General features: G+C 40.7%; 1 protein-coding gene across 1 annotated transcript in view; it reads right to left on the bottom strand.

Moving 5' to 3' along the window:
• The window catches only part of LOC135177744 (cell division control protein 42 homolog), a 39,274-nt gene that overhangs the window by 12,775 nt on the left and 588 nt on the right, over window positions 1–25,911 (bottom strand). Inside the window, 1 exon segment of the mRNA XM_064148171.1 lies at window positions 3,040–3,197. Within this exon segment, the coding sequence (XP_064004241.1) occupies window positions 3,143–3,197 (55 nt within the window). The 3' untranslated portion in view covers window positions 3,040–3,142.

Here is a 25,911-nt window from a genome sequence, read left to right as displayed (position 1 = left end):
TTGTTTGTTGCCATGTTAATTTAGTCATGTTTTCTAGCAGAAAAAACAATACACAGTTTTACCCTTTTGCAGTTGGAAAAGGACCTCTTGTGATGCAATTAGCCCAATGATACTGCACTGGAAAGCATCAGGCCTGAGAGAAATCTCTGTTTCAGCAGGTGGTCTGCTGCAGGAGTACAGGCAAGAATGACATAATGCAGGGATGACTGAAAAGGTGAGTCTGCAGAGTGTGCATGTCTGTCACCCTCACTTTCTCCTGGCAGATTAAACAGACATTGTGTAAATTAGACCAGCTTCTCTAAATTACAGTGTTCATGCCTATTAATTTAACATTATTCCATGCTGTCACTCTATCATTTCCAGATTAGGAACAGATTTCAACTTTATCTCTTTAGCAGATCTGTCTATGTCTCCTTCCAACAAAGTAATGTTGAATACTTTGTCCTTTTGTTGAGTTGTTCAGACACAACACAGACTGCTCTCAGAGTACACACTGTCCCTTCTAAAATGATTTGCATGTTAATATTTGATTAAAAGGAATAGAAAAATATTGTGGAAAGAGACTTTTTAACAAATGTAAAGGTTTTGGTTGGTTGGTTGGTTTTGGTTTGGCTTTTTTTCGTGGTTGTCTGCAATACTTATTTATGTTGAAGTGTGTATTGGGGAGCAAAATGTCAGAGGAATCCCACCTTGAGTTGGCATGGAATAAATAACTGGAGGGATGGCTGACATTCTGTCTGGCTGTGCAGCCATCCAACGTGATCTGTACAGGCTGGAGTGCTGGACAAAGGCTAACCACATGAAGTTCAATATAGACAAGTGCAGGGTCCTGCATCTGAGAAGGAATAACAACAGGCACCAGTACAGGTTGGAGGTTGCCTTGCTGGATAGACATTCTGTGGAGAAAGACCTTGGAGTGTTGGTGAGCAGCAAGTTCTGCTTGGGACAGCAATTTGTTCTTGTGGCCAAGAGAGCCAATGGCATTTCGGGGGACATCAGGAAAAATGTGTCCAGCAGGTCTAGGAAAGTTCTTCTCCCTCTCTACTCTGCCCTAGTGAGACTGCCTGGAAAACTGTGTCCAGTTTTGGGCTCAGCAGATTGAGAGAGAAACAGGGGCCTGATGCAGACAGTCCAATGCTGAGTCTGATGTGATGGTTTGGGTGTTCCCTGCCCCCCCACACTTTAGAAATCACCCTGACTAGACTCAGCCAGCTCTGGAAATATGAATGAAGCTTCTATTTACAGCTAGCACAATATGCAAGCAGATATTTACAGTACATACAGCTATAGACAGAAATATACGAGGTAAAAGGTAATACAGAAACACAACTCCCCTCCCAGAAACCTGAGTCCCCAGGAGGGGCTCTCAACCACCCCTGCACCTTCCCCCTGCTCCTCTCAACCTTACCAGTCCCAAGGAAGAATGGAGGTTCGGCCAGAGGGTTAGGAAACAAAGTGGATTAGTCCAAAATGAAGGGTGAGGTTAGAGAGTAAGATGCAGCTCAGCCAGCAGCCCCAGGGAGAGTGGTGCTGAGTGTGTTATCTATGTTTTGACTTATGTTTTGATACATCTCAGCAAGCCTATGAGGGAAGTAGACATCACCACTGTTTTCCTTCCACAGCCTCTAATCTAGTTCTTCTCACCAAAACATTCTAGCCTGCTTCAAACTAGCAGAGTCTCTCTGGAGACTTCCATAACCTGCCTGGATGTGTTCCTGAGCGAGCTATTCTGGGTGATACTGCCTTGGCAGGGGAGTTGGACTTGATGATGTCTGGAGGTCTCTTTCCACCTCTAACATTCTGTGTTTCTGCTATTCTATGATTGTGTAATATACTATGTATACAGAAGTACACATATACTATCTCTAATATGTGACCCCATTCACGGCAATAATACATTATTCATGAAGTGTCGAAAAGTGCACTCCAAGAAAAATGAATGCTGAATTCCCTTTCACTCTGATTTGTTTTAATTAAGCCTGTAATCTACATGTTTCCCAGTTTTAAGTAGTTACACTCTTTAATTTAAAAATTATTACAGCCAGACGCTAAATTTTAATCACATAAAGGCTTTCTTCCTAGGATTTAAAATACAATTCTTTGTCTTTTGAATCCTACATATTTTATGCAGCATGGGGATGCCTCTGTAATGAACTTATCAAAGTTGTCATTGTTCTTCATATTGAGATTTGGGTTTTGTTCTTCTGTTGCTCATCATTCATTAATGATACAAACAGGCTTGTCTTTTGACTGTAGAATTCCTTTTTTTGTATCTTATAATTTATGATGAACGCAGCCTTGTGTTTAAAACTCATCAAAGCCATCATTATTTGTTCGTTGAAATGTTTCATCTGTTAAAATGTTTAAACTCTTTTCCCATCAATCCAGTTTCATTAAACATCATCTCTTTTCTGGCAGATTTAATCCCTACTTTAGTCTTTTTGGAACCTACCAACAAGAATAAAAACCAGCTGTTCAAACACCCTCAGATGTTGTAAATCAAAAGGCATACTCTCAGTTCTCTCTTTCTGCAAGAAGGTATAAATGAATGTTGTTTAGCACATAATACATTCATGTTTAAACTCCATGCTCCTTCTACGTTACTAACCTATGCCAGCTGTCTTCCCACAACTGCTGATACTACCTCATCATGAAGAATGTTCTGTGTTCTTCCTTTCATTTCTGCATTCATCATCCACATTGCAGCGTTTTCAGAATCATAGAATCACAGAATGTCAGGGCTAGAAGAGACCTCAAAAGCTCATCCATTTCAACTCCCCTGCCAGAGCAGGATCACTTAGAGCAGGTCACACAAGAATGCATCCAGGCAGATTTTGAATATCTTCAGAGAAGGAGACTCCACAACACCCCTGGGCAGCCTGTTCCAGTACTCTGTCACCCTCACAGGGAAAAAAAATATCTTCTCATGTTTACATGAAACCTCCTATGCCTCAGCTTCCACCCATTGCCCTCTGTCTTGTCATTGGGTGTCACCCAGTAGAGCCTGGCTCCATCCTCTTGTGTGTTCCACACACTTACCTTCTTTGTTCTCTCTCTGATGTGTCAAAAGACAAACAATTATTATTTTTATAAAGGTACATTATCATTCATTTGCCTTGCTTGAACTCTCTTCCTCGTCTACTTAGGATGTAGGGATAAGAGCATATTCTGTCAGGGGCAAAAAAGGACCAGCCAATCTGAAAAACAGATATAAGCATCTCATTAGGCTCATGAAGGTGAAGATAAGTAATGTTTCTGTTTTATCCATATCAGTCTATGCAAGCAACTTTCCTGGAATCTCCTATACAGCTACCTCCTAGGCAGCTATCTCTGCTGATTAATTACTTCAAAAAACCCAGATCATTCTTTAGGTAACAAACTTGCCAAAACAACAGATTATTTCTGCCAGGGCTGCCAGTGAGAGAAAATTTTAACTTTCATTCAGCAATCAAATATCTATTAATTGGTGCTGAAAATGCTGACACCTTGAAGACTGCAGGCATCTTGCTGAACAGCACTGCAATTTTTGTCCAATGGAAAATTTCAGAAGACAGTTTTGACAAAGTTCTGTAGAGCAAGTTAATTATGAAACCTAAGGTCCAGAAACTCAGATTAGGTAAAAATTTGCCTGTGAAATTTAAATGCAGTATGAGAATTTGAAATGGGTGGAATCATAGTGAGTGTGAGTAGGAGACACAAAGCACGGTGATGATGACATATGCACTGAGTTTGGAAAGGTGGAATCATAGAAACATAGAATCATTTCAGTTGTAGAAGGCCTTCAAGATCAAATCCAACCATTAATCCTACTCTAGCAAGTCCACCACTACATCATATCCTCAAGCGCCACATCCAGATGGCTTTTAAATACACCCAGGGATGGCAATTCAGCCGGCTCCCTGGAACGCCAGTTCCAATGCCTGACAAGCCTTTCAGTGAGGTTTTTGTTTGCTTGTTTGTTTGTTTTTCCTATGTCCAGGAAAAGCTTTCATGTATATCACTACTGAAATGTTCAAACATCAGCAGGTGCTTCACTCCTTTGACTGTCCACTACTGAAGCCTTCCTAAATAGTAGGAAAATCTGTGATAGTATGAAAGACATTTTTTTAACCTGATATCAAATGGTATTTTGGTGGCATTTCCGACTGGAGTGGTTGTGTGTAAGCATACTTGAGGTTTTTCTAACTAATTTATGTCTTCCAGCATTATCAGTTCTATGCTCTGGCTGGAAGATGTGCACAGGTTTCCTGATTCCCCAGACTGTGCTTAAGTCTTCTGGCAGCTTAGTTCTGGCAGAGCTCTGAGTGAACCTTAAAACTGTTCATGAAACTCACACTATTATTTTTTTTTTTTAATTCAATTCAGTTTACATAGTTATGTGCTCAGGCAGCTTTGCCCTTTGATAAATGATGAGTCTGAAGTTTATCAGTAACAAATTCTTCCATGAAAGTTGAGAGGAGGAATTAAATTTTTCAGCTTGATTTAACTTATATTAGTTGTGTGAAAATTAACTATTATACTGGAGGGAACACTGCATTAGATATGAATGGCAAAGAATACAAAGAGTCAGAATGCATTATTAAATAACAACAACAAACAAAAAAGCTTTGGCTACCCTTACTGGCTAGTTTAGCCTGGAGAAGAGGAGGCTCAGGGGTGACCTCATTGCTGTCTACAACTACCTGAAAGGACATTGTAGCCAGGTGGGGGTTGGTCTCTTCTCCCAGACAACCAGCAACAGAACAAGAGGACACAGTCTTAAGTTGTGCCAGGGAGGTATAGGCTGGATGTTTGGAGGAAGTTCTTCCCAGAGAGAGTGATTGCCATTGGAATGGGCTGCCCAGGGAGGTGGTGGAGTCACCATCCCTGGAGGTGTTTAAGAAAAGACTGGCTGAGGCACTTAGTGCCATGGTCTAGTTGATTGGCTAGGGCTGGGTGCTAGGTTGGCCTGGATGATCTTGGAGGTCTCTTCCAACCTGGTTGATTCTATGAGTCTATGATTCTATAACTGGAGATTTGAAAATCAAGAAATTCACAGAATGAGGTATTTTATATATTTTTTTTTTTATTTCTGCACTTTAGAAAACCAAAAATCATTAGGGAAATACCACTTTAATATATTTTCAAAAGTGGGTTTAGTGAATATACTTTAAAAAGTGGGTTTAGTGATCGTTCAGTTATGTATAAGGGAGTAGACAGGGGAAACAGTTGAAAAAGCAAAACTCTTTTGAAATAAAGTGTTCAAATCTTTACCATATTTATAAGAGGAAAATTGGGTTCAATAAGTTCGCTACAGAGTCCTTTTGAAATAAAGTGTTCAAGTCTTTACCATATTTAGGAGAGGAAAATTAGGTCCAATAAATTTGCTACAGAGATATAAATGATAAGGGAATTGATTAAAATTTTAATCATACCACAAGAGTGATGAAAGTAGAATGCATGTTTAGTTGAACAAGCTAGTTAATATCTGTACATGTTATTTACTCTGCAGAAAGAAAATCAAAAGAAGACAATTAATTAAAGAGTATCAGTGCATTTGGGACCCAACTGCAAAATAAGTAGACATGAATATGAATACAAGCATATGACCATGCTAAAAGATAATTATCTTACCGATTCTAGTAGTTCTACATAACCTGATGCTAGAATACAACAGTTTCAGAGAAACACAGAATTGTAGAATTAACCAGGTTGGAAGAGATCTTTGAGTTCATTGAGTCCAACCTACCACCCTACATCTTCTCATTAACTAAACCATGGCATCGAGTGCCTCATTCAGTCTCCTTCTAAACATCTCCAGGGATGGTGACTCCACCACCTCCTTGGGCAGCCCATTCCAATGGCAATCACTCTTTCTGTGAAGAACTTTCTGTGAAGCCTAAACTTCCCCTGAGACTGTCCTCTTTTTTTGTCACTGGTTGCCTGGGAGAGGAGACCAACCCCCACCTGGCCACAACCTCCCTTCAGGTAGTTGTAGAGAGCAATGAGGTCTCCCCTGAACCTCCTCTTCTCTGGGATGAACAACCCCAGCTCCCTCATCCACAACTCGTAGGGCTGTGCTCCAGCCCTCTCACCAGCCTTGGTGCCCTTCTCTGGACGTGTTCAAGCACCTTAACATCTTTCTTAAATTCTGGGCTCTTTCTAGCAGATCCCTGTCTCTCAAACTGGGGAGCTCAAAATTGAACACAGTATTCTAGGTGTGGTCTCATCAGAGCAGAGGAGGGAGGGAGAAGAACCTCCCTGGACCTGCTGGACACACTTTTTCCTTATGCCCCCCAGGATGCCATTGGCTCTCTTGGACACACTGCTGTCCACCAGCGCTCCAAGGTCTTTTTCCATGGAGCTGCTTTCCAGCAGAGCAACCCCCAACCTGTCCTGGTGCCTAGTGCTATTCCTCCCCAGCTTGTTCTTGTTCCTTTTGGAGCACTCCAATGTCTTGAAATGCTTAAAAGCTGAGAGGAGAGAGATTTGACACAATATCAATATGAATGTTAATGTCTCTAAGTCAGCAGAGTTTTCTCTGCTGGGTCCTTTGATAGATCTAAGCATTCAGAATTTGAATAAGACAAAGAGATCAAAGTTTTTATCAGTTCTTGCAGAAAACCTGACAGGTGTGTTTTCTCTTCTGAAAAGAGAGAATTAATTTCAGATGAAACTTCATGGCCCTGAGAGGGCATTAGAAGTGAACTTTATGGGAGAAACAGGAAACATTGAATGATCTGAACTGTTATAGACTGGCAAGTTTGCAAGATACTAACGTATTTGAATATAAAAATAGTAAACCTAAGCCAAAACTTTGCTTCCCTTTGGTAATGATACCAAATTGCCCTGCAATTGCCTTATTGTTCACTTGCTGCCTCCACTTCTCATGAAATTCAACATATTCCTGTATGTTTAGAGCTTATTTTTATAATTACTCAAATGCTCCTAGACAAGTTTTATTGCAGTGAGATATTGCTACAAAGGTTCCTACTATTATTTTTGAAGAAATTGTTTCTTATTTCACCATGGCTTTTGTGTTTGAATTGGGTTTTTTGTACTTACATAAATATTTTGGTGTTTCACCTCCATATAGCAGAAAATATTTCTGAATGGTGACTATTCCCATGCCTTCACCAACGTTAATTGCAACAACCCTACTTAGAGATCATCTACTCCAATCTCCCCACCGTGGACAGGGATAGCTCTCAACCAGACTCAGCTGCTCAAGACCTCATTCAACTTGGCCTTGAACACCCCCAAAGAGGACTCATCCACAACCTCCCTGAGCAACGTATTCCAGAGTCTCACCCCTTATACTGAAGAACATCTTCCTAAGATCTGGTCTAATCCTGCTCTCCCTCAGCTTCAAACTATTCCCTGTTGTCCTATCTCTAGGCAGCCTTATAAAAAGTCTCTCTTGCCCTTTCCTGTACCTCTGCAATAGATACTCACATAGAAATGCTGTCTGCACAGAAACACTGCTTAATGTTCTAGTCTGAATTTGAGAGCTAAAATTTTAGAAGCTAAATTTCTAAGAGCAAACTGTCTCATGTGTGTATTTGCTCATAGTTTCCAAATATACTCTTATACATACTAATGATTTAGCAGTACACACACAACATAAATAAAAAAACTAATGAATCCAAGACCATTTTTTATATGCTCATTGACAAAGACTTTCACATTTAGGAAGTCCAAAATTGCTTAATCACCTTCACCAGGAAAAATGAAAAAAGATGTCCAGCAGCTTATTGAGGATATCAACATGTTTCAGACATTCATGTTTACAGATATGTAAAGGATGAGTGCCAGGAGGATGGAGCCAGGTTCTGCTGGGTAATGGCCAATGACAGGACAAGGGGCAGTGGGTGGAAGTTGAGGCATAGGAAGTTCCATGGAAACATGAGGAGGATTTTTTTCCCTGTGAGGGTGCCAGAACACATGAACAGGCTGGCCGGGGGGGTTGTGGAGTCTCCCTCTTTGAAGATATTCAAAACCCACTTGGATGTCTTCCTGTGCAATCTGGTATAGGTGACCCTGCTCTGGCAGAGGGGTTGGACTGGATGAGCTTTTGAGGTCCCTTTCAACCCCTGACATTCTGTGATTCTGTGATTACCATATTAAAAAAAATATGATAATTGCTGTAGAATTAATTTTGCTTAATAAAATCCACTCCTTTAGACATGTGAAAGTAACAATTTGAATGACTTAGATATCATAGCTGCAGTGCAATTTTGTCCAGTGAATTGACTTTCCAAGGATCAGGCTGGGATAAAAGCAGCAATACTTTTTTCTTTTTTTTTTCTCACATTATTTTTGTTTGCTAAAGTTAATTTTTTTTCTTCTTCAAAGTGGAAAATTATTTTCAACTAAAAAAAATAGATTTCCAAATATCTAAATTGAATGTTCCAAAAATCTCAAAGGTATAGCCAGCAAGATTTCAGCATTTGAAATAATTCCAAACTCCTGTTCCCAGTATTTCCTTTTCCTCTAATCAGGACCAGACAACAACCGAGAGAAACCCATAACTTGTTTTCTCCATGATTCCGTTGTAGCACATCCTTCCAAAAAGACACTGACCTGATTTCTGACTCAAGCTGGAGGCACTTCTGTAAGAAATACTGTTCAATCTCTGGTTTTATTTTTCACACAGAGTTCATTGCCCAGTGTCCTCTCCCTTTATGATAGAGAAGATTGATATAACAACCAAGAAAACCACTCTTTTGCAAAGGGATTAAGACTCTTGAATTGATGATAGCAGCAGAATTCAGATTAGGTATATGTTGCATACTGTTGTGATTTACATTTTAAAGCCAGAAGTCTATTAAAGACAGAATTCTACATTTTGTTAAGTTTATCACCCCAAATATTCTGTGCAAACCACTAGGGAAAACTATGGGACTTATACTAAGCATCATCTTTTCTGAGGAATAGTGATTTAGGCTTCCTCCTATTCCTTATTAAACTTCTAGGTCTTGAGATGCAAGTTTCTCTGCAGATTAAATCCTATTCAGTGTCAGATAGGCATCTCTACCTTTATTTGACATTTAGACACTGCAAGAAGACCCCAAGATGAGGAAGAGGTTTTTTTGAATATTAATTCAATTTTGATCCCTTCAAAATAACTTTAGTTATGAACTTAAAATACTTAAACGTAACTACTAAGCCTTTGCTTTCCACACTTCTTTCTCAAGATGCAAGCAAATCTGATGCAATCTTTTAATCTAACATAATGAGCAGTAAGGTCACTGATATTTAAGTGATGATTATAAACAAAACATTTATGAATCCTGAGGTTGGGATGTCCTATTACTTTTGTAGTGACAATAGAACTGGAATAACTGGAGACTATGTAAGAGAAGATTACAGCCAGGAACTCAAAGTTATGGAAAAGATAACAGCAAGAGTGACTTCAGTGTTAGCTCTCTGCTATTGATTATCATCCCCCAGTTTTGGGTTTTTTTAACATGTAGATGGATACATTTTAAAACTCCTGGGTTTTTGATTTTGAGTGGGTTCTTTTGTTTTAAATATGTATGATCTCTGCTCTTCTCTGCAATCTCTGAACACAGTAATAGCAATATGATTGAAGTTTTCTAGACTTTGCTGCAGTTTTATTCATTTGTTAATCATTATTTTGAGAGCAAATGTAATTTTCTAAACTCAAATCCTAGCAGGTAATATGCCTTTTAGTCTAAAGTGTCCTTTATTTATTTATTTATTTAAGGTTGGATTGAGTCCAAATGTAGGCCACTAAACTATACCCTGAAGTGCTACATCCACAGCTTCTGAACACCTCCAGGGTTCATGACTCCAGTAGCTCCCTAGGCAGCCTGTTCCAACCCCTCACCACCCTCTCAGGAAAGAAGCTTTTCCTAATGTCTAATCTAAACCTTCCCTGACACAATTTAAACCTATTCCTTCTCATCCTATCACTGGTTACCTTGGAGGAAGAGACCAACAACAACCTCACTCCAGCCTCCTTTCAGGTCGTTGTAGAGAGTAATAAGACCTCCTTCACCTTCTCTTCTCCAGACAAAAGAACCACAGCTTCTTCAGCTGATCCTTGTGTGACACCCTCCAAACCCCTTACCAGCCTCGTTGCTCTTCTCTGAACATGCTCCAGAATCCCAATGTCTCTCCTATACTGTGGAGCCCAATGTTGAATGCAGTACTCAAGCTGTGGACTCACCAAGGCACCGTCACTTCTCTGCTCCTTCTGGACACAGTGGTTTTGTTCTGGGTCAGGATGCTGTTGGCCTTCTTAGCCACCTGAACACACTGCTGGTTCATGTTCATAAGCTTTCCACCAGCACCCCCACATCCTATTCCACAAGGCAGCTTTCCAGCCACTCTTCCCTAAGCCTGTAGCTTTGTTTAGGTTTTTTGTGACCAAAGTGCAAGACCCAGCATGTTGAAATCTACTTTCATCTATTTGCATGTTTTTGTAAGATGGTTTTATAATCCTACCACCACCTGCAACGAAAACCTTGCCCAACATATTAGGCAGGGCAGATGGCTACTGAAATTGCATGCAGTTGGTATTACATTATCCTCATCTGTAAACAAACAAACAAACAAACAAAAAAAATACACAGGACACTAAAATCTGAAAGAGGAAAAAAAAGGAATCTGTTTAAAACAAAGCACAACACAATGCTTGTGCTTTCTGACTTATTACATTGTTTAAAGCCTTGTTCCTGATCTCTCACTCAGGGTATTTATCTGAAAATCTTGGATTCTAGTTTAATTTTGACTCTTTATTTGGTTGGTCAATGCCCTTTCTTGTGAGTTATGCAAATATCTAATACAGCACTTGATACCTCTGCTACTGCAAGCATTTGTGGTTTGGCCCCATTATATCAGTTCAAATGATCTAATTTCCTCCTTTTGCAATAATGCAGTGAGTTCCTTGATCTCAGCCATACATATTAATTTCATGGGTAAAGGGATATTGATGTATCTTTTTGTTTGTTTTTATTTGCTCTAAGAGGGTTTCATCCACTTGCTAAATATCTGGACTAAACGTCCAGCTTGAAATCCTAACATGATTCCTGATGAATGAGGAACTGTTCATACCCGAGTCCTGTTCTGGGAGGGCTCCCCAGAAATGTAAGTGGAACTAAACAGGGATTATAATAAATCAGAAGAAATAAATGGATCCATGAAGCACTTTGCAGAGTTAAAAGGATTGTATAGGTTGTAAATTAAATGTTTATTAGCACTGCTAGCTGCCAAGATTCTGTATAACTCTCTTACATACATGAATTGTAGTTGCATAAAACAGCTGCATTAACTCTCAAGGACTTTTGGAAAAATTCAAGGTTATATGAAGTAAGCTGCAGAAAAAGCTGCTAGTTTGAAGCAGGCTAGAATGTTATGGTGAGAAGAACTAGATTACAGGCTGTGAAAGGAAAACAGTGGTGATGTCACTTATAGGCTTACTGAGATGTATAAAAACATAAGTCAAAACATAGATAACACACTCGGCCTCACTCTCACTTGGGCTGCTGGCTGAGCTGCATCTTAGTCTCTAACCTTACCCTCCATTTTAGACTAATCCACTTTGCTTCCTAACCCCCTGGCCGAACCTCCATTCTTCCTTGGGACTGGGACAAGGTTGAGAGGGGTAGGGGGAAGGTGCAGGGGTGGTTGAGAGCCCCTCCTGGGGACTCAGGTTTCTGGAATTGTGTTTCTGTATCACCTTTTACCTTGTGTATTTCTGTCTATAGCTGTATATACTATAAATATCTGCTTGTATATTGTGCTAAGCTGAAAATAATAAGCTTTATTCACATTTCCAGAGCTGGTTTTGTCTAGTCTGGATGATGTGTAAAGTGTGGGGGGGGCAGGGAACACCCAAACCATCACATCAGACTTAGTAGCAAACACAAACCGAGAGAAATTGACAATCTGATTCAGAAGCAAATACAAGTCCATCTGGAATGCCTGGCTTCCATTTTTTTTGTCTGAGATGAGATAGCTGTCTCTAAAAAGCTTTGGTAGTGAACATCCTGTCAGTTTAAAAGGTCAGACATTGCAAGTTATCAGCAAAAATGATGTTAGATGGGCCACTGGAAGAAAGAATGTGTTTATTCTCTTGACCTGTCTGTTATATGTTTCTTCACTGTCCATCCTCGTCAATTAGGAAGCTTGTGGGAAGAAATAAAAGATGTGCTGAATGGGTGAACTGATTTCAATTGTAATTCACTGCATGAGAGGTAGAGAAGGACACTGTGAAAATCACAGGCAGAGTAGAGGGGAAGGAGAAGCTCTTTTGACCTACTAGCCGCAGCCCTTCCAAAACACATCCAACAGAACTTATCCTTGTAGCCTTCCACTACTAAAACCTTGATATTTACACCCAAGACAATATCATAGAATCATAGAATCAATCAGGTTGGAAGAGACCTCCAAGATCATCCAGTCCAACCTAGCACCCAGCCCTAGCCAGTCAACTAGACCATGGCACTAAGTGCCTTACCCACTCTTTTCTTGAACACCTCCAGGGACGGTGACTCCACCACCTCCCTGGGCAACCCATGATTTTTTCCATTCAGGCTGAAAGCACAGTCTCCCTCCATACACACTGATAATATATATATACAAACTCATGACCTGCATACCTGAACCCCAGTATTTTTTTAACTACATAAATGTTTATGTGACAATAAAGTATAAAGGACTTTTTCTATAGCACTAGGTTTTTGCTCCTTGAAGGGCAGTGAAAACTGAAGACTGGAACTTAGAGTGAAATCACTTCTGATTAAACGAGATTAAAAAACTCCACAGTATCAGCATGAATTGTCTAGTCAATGGCCAGAGAGCCATTATACTAGTTGTTATTAACTGGAATGTGAAGAATGTTTCTGCCACATGCTGCAAGGTTCAGCTCTCTTTGAACAACTGCTCTGTGTACTAGACTTCCACTATTAAAATGAGATGTTAATGCTTTCTTCCCTGACATCTGCATTGTGAAGATAAATATGTGCTCATGATTGAAGCCAGGTAGCCACTCAAAGAAGCAGTTGTAAGTGCTAGCTGGCTCAGCACTGAAGGTTTGAAATCAGTCTTTCAGCAAGAGCAAGGTTAGACAAATGTTCAAAATATGAATTTGACAAAATGAAACATTAAGATCACAAATTCTTTATTTTTTATATTTAACCACTGAAAGAATAACAAGTTTCCTGTAATGTTTTGAAGCACATAAGAAACAAAGAAATTCCCTTGTGCAAAAATAGAACCATTTATTAACTAAGATATTTTACTCACAATGTACAGAAAAGCTGTTAGGTTTAGAATATTTGCATGTTAGAAACAAGCTCTTTACCATGAGGGTAGTGGAATACTGGAACAGGTTGCCCAGGGAGGTGATTTGGGCACCATCCCTGGAGATATTCAAGGTGAAGCTCAACAAGGCTCTGGGCAACCTGATCTAGTGGAGGATGTCACTGCTGACTGCAGAGGGGGTTGGACTATATGGCCTTTGGAGGTCACTTCCAACATAAACTATTCTATGATTCTATGATTCGGTTTCAGAGGACATAATCATTGATCTGTAAAGTCATGAATATTGTCTACTTGGACTTCTGTAAAGACTTTGATGCTGTTTCTCAGGGAATTGTCATGAAAAAAATAGTCTGGTCATGGCTTGGATGAGCACACATTCTGCTGTATGAACCACTGGCTGGGCAGCTCGTCTCTTCTCACAGCTACTTAGCAATAGAACAAGAGGGAACAGCCTCAAGCTGCACCAGGGGAGGTTTAGAGTAGACATTAGGAAGAATTTTTTAACTGAGTGGTCAAGCATTGGAACAAGCTGCTCAGGGATGTGTTGAAGCCACCATCCCTGGATGTGTTGAAAGGTGGTTTAGTTGTAGTGCTTAGCCATATAGTTTAGTGATGAACTAGGTAGAGTAGGGTAAATGGTTGGACCTGATGATCTGCAGTCTCTTTTCCAGCCTGAATGATTCTATGATTCTATAAAAAATGGGGTTTGATATTTTTTACTCTATTGGCAGAAATATCACTGCCATTCAGACGATCAGAACGTCTTTGCTTGTGAAAAGTCAGCAATTCTGCTTTATGTTCTTAACCTCTTATAAAAAACATCCTCAGCTATAAAAAACCTCAGATAATCATGCAGTTACTTCATGTGTATGACAAATGTTGTCTCACACTTAGTAAGAACCAAGGAGTGTGTGTGGAGTCAATGACAGTGAAGAGATTTTTTAAACGATAGGACTTGAGGATTTAGAAACCATCCTTTCGTGGCTTTCTTTTTCTTTCATCTTTAGTGACTGATGAGAGGAATGGAAAGCTTATTGAGACAGCTAAAATTCTTGACACTCACAGGAGATATAACATAAAATACATGAAAAAAAAGAAAACCAAACAAAAACAACCAAGAATCTTCAAGTAGTCCTGTAATATTTATGAATCAGGGAAGCTTAGTAGGAAATATTCACATTTACATTGAATATTCATATTTACATTAATGCTAGCCATCAGGTCACTTGAAAATGTCAAGTGAGGTTGAGCTTTCACCTCAGAGACATACATTTAAGTATAAAAAGGGCATTTCTTCTTTTTAATTAACTATTCCTGAGCAGCACTTTTTTTTTTTGAGGGGGGGGGGGGAGACATGATTTTTCTGTCTTTAGAAGAAAGATATATTTAAGCTGCCCCTTTCCTACATTATCTTCCCATTTGTAATGCAGAATTTATAGCGGTCCTAAAGGTAGATGAAAATCTATCATCTCAATCAGAATAAAGCCACAGTAAAGTATATTTTGTCCTTTAGGAGATGAATACTGTGTGAGTTATAAAGAGATGGTATTAGAGAGGAGGTGATTATCGTTAGGTCTGATGTGATTGTTAGCAGAGAGTGATTTTATTAGATGTGAGTGTATCAAGCAGGTGTCTCTGTTATGCCTTTGAACTTTTGTTACTGGTGGCACTGGACTGAGCAAAGAAAGGCAGACATTTTATGTGCAGTCTATGTGCACGTACTGAGGGCACTTTATCTGCAACGTATTCATTGCACTGCCTGCCTCTTTCATGTTTCCTCACCAACCACTTCCATATTAAAGAAAATTATAATCATAGAATCAATCATAGAATCAACCAGGTTGGAAGAGACCTCCAAGATCATCCAGTCCCACCTAACACCCAGCCCTGTCCAATCAACTAGACCATGGCACCGAGTGCCTCATCCAGTCTTTTCTTGAAGACCTCAAGGGATGGTGCCTCCACCACCTCCCTAGGCAGCCCATTCCAATGGCAAATCACTCTCTCATATAAATTCCTAAGTCAGCAAAGAAACAAATGGTACCATGTCGGGGTTTGGGCAGCGCTGAGTGATCTGAAGCAAGAAAGCATGATTAGGACACAGAGAAGAATGTGAGATAAGGAGCACAGCATTGAGGAAAACAACCTTGAAGAAATTGGCAGAGGAGCTGCAAAGTTAGCAGCGTGAGAGGACTAAGGGGGTGGCCAGTTGAATTTGCTCCTAGGGCATGTGGGCAACCCATACTCTGTTATGCATCCTGTCAGAATTATACACGTTGTATTAGTGCTCTATGTAAGCATGATTCTTAGCTGCAATAAAGGTTCAACTTATGCACCATATTGGTGGCTCAGCATCGTTCCGATCCCTGCACAACCTAGGAAACCCCAGCAGTACCACAAAAGTTTTCAGGTTTTTGGGTGTTAAAGTGATGGGCACAATCTAAGAATTAAATAAACATTTGCATTAACCACATTTCATGTCAAATAATTTGTAAGCTGTCATTTCCTCTTAGATGAAATAAAATATTCCCACATATATGTAATTTCCCAGCATACTTGAAAGGGTAAATCTGACTTCTAGATATATACCTGGCATGTTTTCTGAGTTTGATTATTGCTCATTTTTATGCTTCAGAGAATATAAGCTGAGTTGCAATCCAGCATTCATCCCTACTACAGTGTTATGTCAAGTATGGCTCAATGTATAGGAGTAGCCTTGTCAATATTACTGTACTACTGAATAATCTTTGAGGTCTCTTCCAAATGGATGTTTTCTGTTATTCTGTAATTTAGCATTTTTTACATTCTCAGTGTATGTTCAGTTTCCCAATGTAGTGCAAAACTACAAGAATGTAAGAAACGGCAAAAGAATTCAAGAAAATTCTAGATTCCTTAGGTCCAGCTGCATTTTTATGTCTTTGCACATATGCTGATTCTACACAACAGGATGAAGCAAAGCCACTTAAGTCAGCTTCATGTTAGGCACAAATTACTTGACAAAGTGTGATGGTATCTTTGAAACTGGTGTCCTACAATATATTATGTTATTATTTATGCCTTTCTATATAGTATATGAATGGAGTTTTTTGCTGAAAATCACAAGATGATGTGCCAGGGGAAGTATAGACTGGATGTTAGGAGGAAGTTGTTGCCAGAGAGAGTGATTGGCATTGGAATGGGTTGCCCAGGGAGGTGGTGGAGTCACCATCCCTGGAGGGGTTCAAGAAAAGACTGGATGAGGCACTTAGTGCCATGGTCTAGTTGACTGGATAGGGCTGGGTGATAGGTTGGACTGGATGATCCTGGAGGTCTCTTCCAACCTGGTTGATTCTATGATTCTATGAGATACACAGTCACTTTGTATATTTTATCAGTTACAACATGTATTTGAAGAGAATACAATATCCAAAGAACATAAAGGTTGAGGCTTGGCCTTGGATAAAGCTAATTAAGTTGAGTGTAAAAAATCAGGTTAAATTTTATTTCCTGTTATGCTCGGTTTATGTTCCTGTTTCTTATGAAACAAAAACTTTAGTTTTAAGAAGAGGAACCACAGAAGGCAATTCTTTTTCAGCAGATGCTACTGCAAGATGTCAGGAAGAAAAATGAAAGCCCTTGAACACATAACTCTCCTCAACTGTGTTGTTAAGAATCACTGGAATGCTAACCTGCAGCTTCTTCAGCTGACTGATAGATTAGCAAAGATGTTTTTTGTCACTTGCAAACTGTAGCAGAATATTATAAGTCAGATAAGCTGCCACAGAAATTTGCATTATTTCAGAATAAATATTTTTCAGGGGAAATAAATGTGCAAACAAGCAAGAAGAAACTCTTAGAACAACCTTAGTGGAGGAAAGATGCTAAGCTTTATCATGCAAACTGTTTGATCAGTTTTAGTCAGCAAGCAGACTTCTGAGTGTTGTGCTTCGTGTGATTGCAATAGTTAATGCACTGTCTCAGTGCAAAGAGTCACCCTATCTGAATTATGAACAAAACAGCCTGCTTACATAATTTTGCTCCAGAATAAGCAATGCCAAAACCTTTCTACTGCTACAAAGTCAAAGACTATTTTGCTATGAGCTGGATCTTCTTCTGCTATTTATGAATGCGCGCAGACAATTTTCTTTGATTTTCCTTACTTAAACCTCTAATTTTGTGATCTTATCAATAGACTCTTATGTCAGTCTTCTGTCAGCTTTGAATTACATTGCAGCAACTGCTACTGAAAAAATAGTGAGTAAAAAAAATCTGCTACAAATCTAAGCCTTAATATTGTTCATTAACTTATTGGTCTGGGTATTTGACATGAGCATTTGGTGGTTCTGCTTTCTTCCAGAAAGTCTGCTATGCAATTTACATACACTTACACTAATTGTTCATTATCTCAGTGAACTCCTGTGATGACATTTTATTGATCTAGTTAATGCATGCAACTTACTTAATTGTAAGAAGTAGCTGGGAAACAATTACATAGATTTGTAACCCAAGTGAAAAATGCATGAAGAGAAAGCACCCAGTGAAAAATTGCAATTTGTTGCACTGTACAGGAGAGGTGTGAGTAACTTAGAGGATCTTAAGCAGCACAAAAGTTTCATAGTGATCAAATACAATACCCAAAGGCCTTTCTTCTAGACATTAAGTTCTTGATGCTCCAATGAAATTATATTAATTTATCTATTGTTGCCATTTATGTGGCCTATCCCTGGAATGTTCATCTCTCCCCTATGTCTGAGCTAGAGGATCAGCTCAAACGGCCACACTATGTGATGTAGAATCACAGAATCACAGAATGGCAGGAGCTGGAAGGCACCTCAAAAGATCATCCAGTCCAACCCCCTTGACAGAGTAGGATCTCCTATACCAGATCACACGGGAATGCGTCCAGGCACATTTTGAGTGAGGGGAAACTCCACAACCCCCGTGGGCAGCCTGTTCCAGTGTTCTATCACCCTCACAGGGAAAAAAAAATCCTCCTCATGTTTCCATGGAACTTCCTGTGCCTCAACTTCCACCCATTACCCCTTGTCCTGTCATTGGGCATCACCCAGCAGAGCCTGGCTCCATTCTCCTGGCACTTAACCTTTACATCTTTATAAACATTGATGCAGTCACCTCTCAGTCTCCTCCAAGCTCAAGAGCCCCAGCTCCCTCGGACTCTCCTCATAAGAGAGATGTTCCATTTCCTTAATCATCTTTGTGGCTCTGTGCTGGACTCTCTCAAGAGGTTCTATGTCCCTCTAAAACATCATACAGTTCACAAAAATGATAGACACTAAAAGCTAATAGCAACCCTAAATACCAGTAAAGGCCAATTTTAACTGAATTTTCAGATCATAGAAAATGTTATTACAATATATTTCCCTGATACTAATCGTACATGAGCCTGTTTTGTTGGGCCACTTACATGAATGTCAAGGTCTGTGAGATAAGCCTAAGCATGTATGTGTGAAAAAAAAATTAATACAAACTAAGATTCATTCTGTTGGTTTTCAGCCTTCATGCTTTAAAGAATTTTCAAGAAATCTTCTAGCCACTGTATTGAGGATAAGTAACTCCATTCAGCAATATTTCAGAGAAGAATATATTACTTGAGAGCTCTTCTTGTATCTCAGAAGGCTTCACAAAAAGACCCCTTTTGTCTTGAACAAAAGCCAGCTATGTTGATTAAGAAAATGCAAAAATAAAGCTACACTCTGATATGTGGTCAAGATTTCTCCAGCAAGTATTTCAGATACTTCATTCAGAACAACAGGATGAGATCTGTTCTTAAATTTGCAAGTTAGAACAAAAATTGCAGCTATGGTATTATTTGGGTACATTATGGCTAATGGTGAGTAGATGTCTTTGCATGGTAGAAAAAAGTCAGATTTCTAAAGGCACAGGTACAATTTAAGCAATAGGCACTGATGTTTCCAGTGTTTTTCAGAAGTTTAGTGCCTAAATATATTCCATGGAAGGAAGAACTGTCTATGGGTTTAGGTTTCTTTTGTTGTTGTTTTTGTTTGCTTTTTAATTATTTTTTTCTGGCCATAACATCTTGAAATGACTATGGAATTCAAACTGAGTCATCCTATAGAATCACAAAATCATAGAATGATTCAGGATAGAAGGCACCTTCACAGCTCATCTAGTCCAATCTCCATGCAGTAAACAGGGACACAGTATCACAGTATCACAGTATCACCGAGGTTGGAAGAGACCTCATAGATCATCAAGTCCAACCCTTTACCACAGTGCCCAAGGCTAGACCATGGCACCAAGTGCCACGTCCAATCCTGCTTTGAACAGCTCCAGGGACGGCGACTCCACCACCTCCCCGGGCAGCCCATTCCAGTGTCCAATGACTCTCTCAGTGAAGAACTTTCTCCTCACCTCGAGCCTAAATTTCCCCTGGCGCAGCTTGAGGCTGTGTCCTCTCATTCTGGTGCTGGCCATCTGAGAGAAGAAAGCAACCTCCTCCTGGCCACAACCACCCCTCAGGTAGTTGTAGACAGCAATAAGATCTCCCCTGAGCTTCCTCTTCTCCAGGCTAAACAATAGAACAGGCTGCTCAGAACCTTGTCAATTCTGACCTTAGAGAGCTCCAGGATGGGCCCTCAACTACCTCCCTGGGTAACCTGTGGCAATGTTCAAACACCTCATTGTGCAGAACTTGCTCCTAACATCCAATCTAAATCTGCTCTTCTCTCACTTCAGACTGCTGACCCTTGTCCTATCACTCCAAGCCTTTTGCAAACAATCCTTCTGCAGCCTTCTTGTACCCCTCCCTTCAGGTACTGGCAGGTTGCTATTAGGTCTCCCTGGAGCCCACTCCTCTGCAGGCTGAACAATCCCAGCTCCCTCAGCCTCTCCTAGCAGCAGAGGTGTTCCAGACTCCTGATCATTTTTTGTGGCCCTCCTTTGGACCCACTCCATCAGGTCCATGTCCTTCCTGTGTTGAGAACTCCAAGTGAGGTCTCACCAGAGAAGAACAAAGTGTGAGAATGCCTGCTCTCAATCTTTCAGCCACAGTTCTTCTGATGCAGGCCAGGATGCCATCAGCCTGCAAGCCATGCCACTGGCCTGCAAGCAGACATTGTCAGCTTATATACAGGTTAACTGATCTGTCTAACTATATCACAGAGTTCAAGACCAACATGCTTTCATCAAGGACAAGTCCTGCCTTGCCAACCCAGCAGCCTTCTATGATGAAACAGCTACATAATCTCAAATTACCTCCCTGTCTTTCAAGGCCATAGATTAAGCACCTATTGCACGATCTTCCCAGGCACAGAGGTGAGGCTGACAGGTCAGCAGTTCCTGAGGTCCTCTTTTCTACCCTTTTTAAAAATGAGTGCAATGTTTGCCTTCTTCCAGGCATTGGGGACTTCACCTGTCTGACATGGCTTTTCAAATGCCATTGAGCATGGCTTGGCAATGGCATCGCCAATTGCCTCAGCACTCTGGGATGTATCTTATCAGGCCTCATAGAGTCATCTAATAAATGAATCATAGAATCAACCAGGTTGGAAGAGACCTCCAAGATCATCCAGTCCAATCTATCACCCAGCCCTATCCGGTTAACTAAACCAAGGCTCATCCAGTCTTTTCTTGAACACCTCCAGGGACAGTGACTCCACCACTTCCCTGGGCAGCCCATTCCAATGCCAATCACTCTCTCTGTGAAGAACTTCCTCCTAACATCCAGCCTATACTTTCCCTGGAGTTGAGTTTTAATAGAGAAAATATGATCTGAAGCACCTCCCTTTTGATGATGTCTATTTTCTTGTCTTCTTTGGGCTTTTCAAATCTGTAAGGTGTTAAGAAATAGTTACTGCTCTAGGTAATATGCTGAAGTGCTTACAAACCTTTCTTCCAAGCCAATTTCCTTGGACATACATTAGGCTGGATAAAGCCTACCAGTTCAATAGCCTCTAGGAGTTACTTGGCACAGTTGTTCCTATGTGCATTCACTCAAGAAGATGTATATCATGAAGATGATTAATACATCATTTATAGTACCAGTGAAAGGTCAGTCATAGATCACAGCAAATCCCTGTGCCAGCAGGAAAATGAATAACATTTACATTTTAAAAAGAAAATATTTTATGTACATGTAGAAGTGGTAGATTGGTAGCAGCACTCTGTTTTATAATTATTCTTCAAGGAGGTTAATGGATAGTCCAGCACAGATTATGGGAGGTACAACAAACTTTCAACATATTTGAAGGACTTTTCAGCCATCTCTCCTTATAATTTAAGTACCTTTATAAGAGCAAAGGTGTTTTAACAGAGAATGTAATCACCAAAGTCAGCAGCAGCTAGTTTTACACCAGGGTTGGTTTGTTTTTTTGCAGTTTAATTAAAGTTTGGTAATCCCCTAGCTATTCCATAAATATCGCAGTCAGATCTCTCGTGTGAGGAATCATCTCCTTCATAATGATATATATGGAGTAAGCATTGTGTCTTTATTAACTTATGTCTATAGAGAAATACTAAGATATGTTCCTTGCTATCTTTTTTTCCCCTCAATTATGAAAAAAACCCCAACCACCCAGATTTAGAAATCATGTGAAATAAAAAGGAACAAATGAGCTTTTGTCTGCCTTGTTATACAAGGGTGTTTGCTGCCAGCCTCACGATGGATTCTCAATGTTCCATGAAAGAACAGAACAAAGTGCTACCCATATTTCTCTTCATTTGCCTGCTACTGAAGACCTGAGTGCAGCCTCAGCAAGCCTGCTGATGACACCACACTGTGTGATGCAGCAGACACACTGGAGGGAAGGGATGCCATCCAGAGAGACCTGGACAGGCTGGAGAAGTGGGCACAAGCCAACCTCATGAGGTTCAACAAGACCAAGTTCAAAGTCCTGCATCTGGGTTGAGGAAACCCAAGCACAAATACAGGCTGGGCAGTGACTGGCTGGAGAGCAGCCCTGAGGAGAGGTACTTGGGGGGTGCTGGTGGACAAGAAGCTCAACATGAGCCAGCAATGTGCACTTGCAGCCTGGAGGTCCAACCAGATCCTGGGCTGCATCAGGAGAAATGTGGCCAGCAGGTTGAGGGAGGTGATTCTCCCCCTCTACTCCGCTCTGCTGAGACCCCACCTGGAGTACTGCATCCAGTCCTGGAGCCCTCATTACAACAAGGATGTGGACATGCTGGAGTGTGTCCAGAGAAGGGCCACTAGGATGGTCAGAGGGCTGCAGCAGCTCTGCTGTGAGGACAGACTGAAAGAGTTGGGGCTGTTCAGTCTGCAGAAGAGGAGGCTTTGAGGTGACCTTATTGTGGCCTTTCAATATCTGAAGAGGGCCTACAAAAAAGCTGGGGAGGGACTTTTCAGGCTATCAGGGAGTGACAGGACTAGGGGCGATGGAGCAAAGCTGGAGATGAGTAGGTTCAGCCTGGATGTGAGGAGGAAGTTGTTGAGCATGAGAGTGGTGAGAGGTAGGAATGGGTTGCCCAGGCAGGTGGTTGAGGCCCCATGGCTGGAGGTGTTTAAGGCCAGGCTGGATGGGGCTCTGGCCAGCCTGATCTAGAGTAGGGTGTCCCTGTCCATGGCAGTGGGGTTGGAACTAGAGGATCCTTGTGGTCCCTTCCAACCCTGACTGATTCTATGGTTCTAAGAAGACATGAGAATTATTTGTATGTATTAATTATATATTCTATACATTCTATTAATTCTAGACATTAATTATATTTATAAACTCATCCAGAAAAACAAATTGTAAACTAAGCCAAAACAAAACTAATCTCTTTTTGGCATTTTCCTTAGTGTAGGAAATTTTCCTGTATTAAGAAAAAAGATAGGAAATGTATGCAAAATTCTGTTCATTCATTACTTCATCACACTGGAATTAATCTTTCAAGACATCCCTATGGTGTGAAATATTGGACCTTAGGTCCTCTGTTGGTCAAAACCCTATTTCCCAAAGCATTGACAGTGAATTGTACATCAACAGTTTTTTCAGTGCCTCATATGCACAATTACAGAGGCTCTTCATACCTTTCACACCAGTCCACCTTCCCCTGTTGTCCAAATCAGAGGATTTATCAGACTTCTCAATGGCTCTTCAGCCAAAGCACTTTGAATTCCCTCACACTGAAATCAGGCTTCATACACAGTGAGAAATCTTTTCTTATAACTTACAGTCTTCAAATAAAACTCAAATGTCAATACATGATGCATCTGAAGAAGCAAATACAAAGCTGATTAAAACATATAGGTCTACTGTTTAGAGAATTTATAACCTTCTATCAAAGTCCCTTGTTATCTGTCAGCTGAATGCAGTATTGGAGCAAAATCATCAAACTTCTGTTGTTCTGGAGTACCACTGTATAATTGGAGGCAACTAGAGCAGAATTTGCAAAGTGTGGTTATTAAATGAAAGAATTACAACCTCAGAACGTCAAAGAGAGACAAGGAAAGCCTCAGAGATGCTAACTGAGAACATCAGCTCTATACTCTGTTCAGGTAAGAACTGAAAACTTCCCAATATATCAGGATATTCCTATTAATAGAATCACAGAACCTTAGAGGTTGGAAGGGACTTCCAGAGAGCAACATGTCCAGCCCCTCTGCCAAAACCAGGATCACCTAGGGGTAGTCCACACAGGAATGCATCCAGGCAGGTTTTGAAAGTCTCCAAAGAAGGAGGCTCCACAACCTCTCTGGACAGCCTGTTCCAGTGCTCTGTCACCCTCACTTTAAAGTTTCTCCTCATGTTGAGGTGAAACCTTCTATATTCCAGTTTGTATCCATTGTTCCTTGTCTTATCACTGTTCACCACCAAAAAGAGATTGGCCCCAGCCACTTGACACCAACCACTCATTTAAGGGAGAAATTATGGTTTTGCTTACATGCATGAATCTTTATATTTGCATTTCCAATGAATGCATTTAGGTTAAATCCTCCTTTTTGGGAGGACGCATCAAAAGGGAAGGTCAAACTCCAGTATTCTCTTCATAGAACACTCACAGACAGACCAGATCAAATGAAGATTCAATCTGCATCATTTTTCCCTTTCCCCTGCATCCAGTTACTTGTCAGTACAGGCTCAGTCGATTATGTACACTAATAAATATTCAAATTCTGCACACAGAGAACAAACTATAATATCACACAAGGGAAAACCAGCAAGTATTAAATGTGTCTTCCAGTATGTAACAGATCCTTCAGTTGACTAACAACCCAAATAATCTCCCATTGTTAGAGATACAAGACCTGAGTAGTGTGAAATCTCCTTCTTCTGTATACAGCTACATATTCCACAGAGGAGTGGGGTCATTTGCTATGCAGATCAGGATTTGCTTGAGAATGCATTCCACAATGAAGGGCGATTCAGAAAGGAGGAGCAGTGCTAAGAGTAGCTTTTAAAAATATAGAATAAGTTGCACCTTCTGAAGCAATTCTCTTAGCTCCAACAGATTTAACATATGCTCAAATAAATATAAACTACCTGTGTCAGCAGTGCTATGCTGCTTCCACCTCAGCATTTTTCCACCTGTAGCTGAATTAGAAGTGTGAGCTATCCAGTCATGAAACATAAAAGCTTTCTCTATATAGACTTGGTATTGAATCATAGAATCACAGAATATACTTGGTTGCAAGAGACCTCAGAGATCATCCAGTCCAACCCTCAACCTGGCACTGAAGGGTCAACACTAAACCATGTTTGTAAGCACCAGGTCTATAAGCCACCTGAACATTCCCAGGAATGGTGGCTTCACCACTGCCCTGGGCAGGGCACTCCAGGGTTTGAGAACACATTCAGTGAAGAAATATTTCCTAATGCCCAGCTCAAACTTCCCCTGGTGTGGCTTGTATTCATTTCTTCTAGTCCTGTCTCTGTTGTGGTAGGCCTAAAGAGGCCGAAATAGGATAATGCATGTCCAGGCTTGCCCAGACATGTTCTTCTGCTCTCCCTCCTTCTGTTTTGGGGATAACCAACTTCGGGAAAGAGGACAAAGAACCTGGAGCCACTGAGTCTAAGCACCCTGGCTTGCCCAGACTTGTTCTGCTCCTATTTACATCCTGTGGTAAACAAGGTACACACACTTGGCTTGTGCCTGCCTCGTGCAAGGCCTATGTTTTTCCCAAATTTGGGTACAACAAGCCTATGGCTTCATCTAGTATGGTCAACCATAGCTAACTGCCATTCTGGTTGGCTATTGTGTGTCCAAAAGTCCACTGTCTCAGGCTGTATTGATAAAAAGAGATGAGCAGGTAACACAATATGCTCTGTCGTTGTGTTCGTGCTTGCCTGCTGTTGCCTGCCACCATTGCTCTCTGCTTCTGGCGGTGTTCTGCCTCACCGCCTTATTGTGTCCTGAACTGCCTGGAAACTGCCTGCCTCAAGTTTACCAGGAACAGGATCTAAATGCCTCCATGCGATTAGCCTGCATAGCCAGCATGACGTTGTGCTGAGACTGCACATTGCAAGACATCCTGCCTAGACTACACCTGAAAGTCTCCTACCAAGACAGGAAGTTCTGGAGGTACACAGATCATCCAGAGAAATCAGGATAAGGACAGAGATCATCTGCCTCCTTTCCCCAGCATCCTGTGAAGCCTGGGAAGAGTCAGAAGCCTCTGACAAAATTCCCTGAAAGGGTTTGAGTACTGTTTGAAGATGTAGCTATCCACATGAACACCAG

This window comes from Pogoniulus pusillus, chromosome 1 (assembly GCF_015220805.1).
Source record: "Pogoniulus pusillus isolate bPogPus1 chromosome 1, bPogPus1.pri, whole genome shotgun sequence".
Classification (NCBI taxonomy): domain Eukaryota; kingdom Metazoa; phylum Chordata; class Aves; order Piciformes; family Lybiidae; genus Pogoniulus; species Pogoniulus pusillus.
Note: the sequence above shows the minus strand (reverse complement) of the source record. Positions and strands in the feature narration are given on the sequence as shown.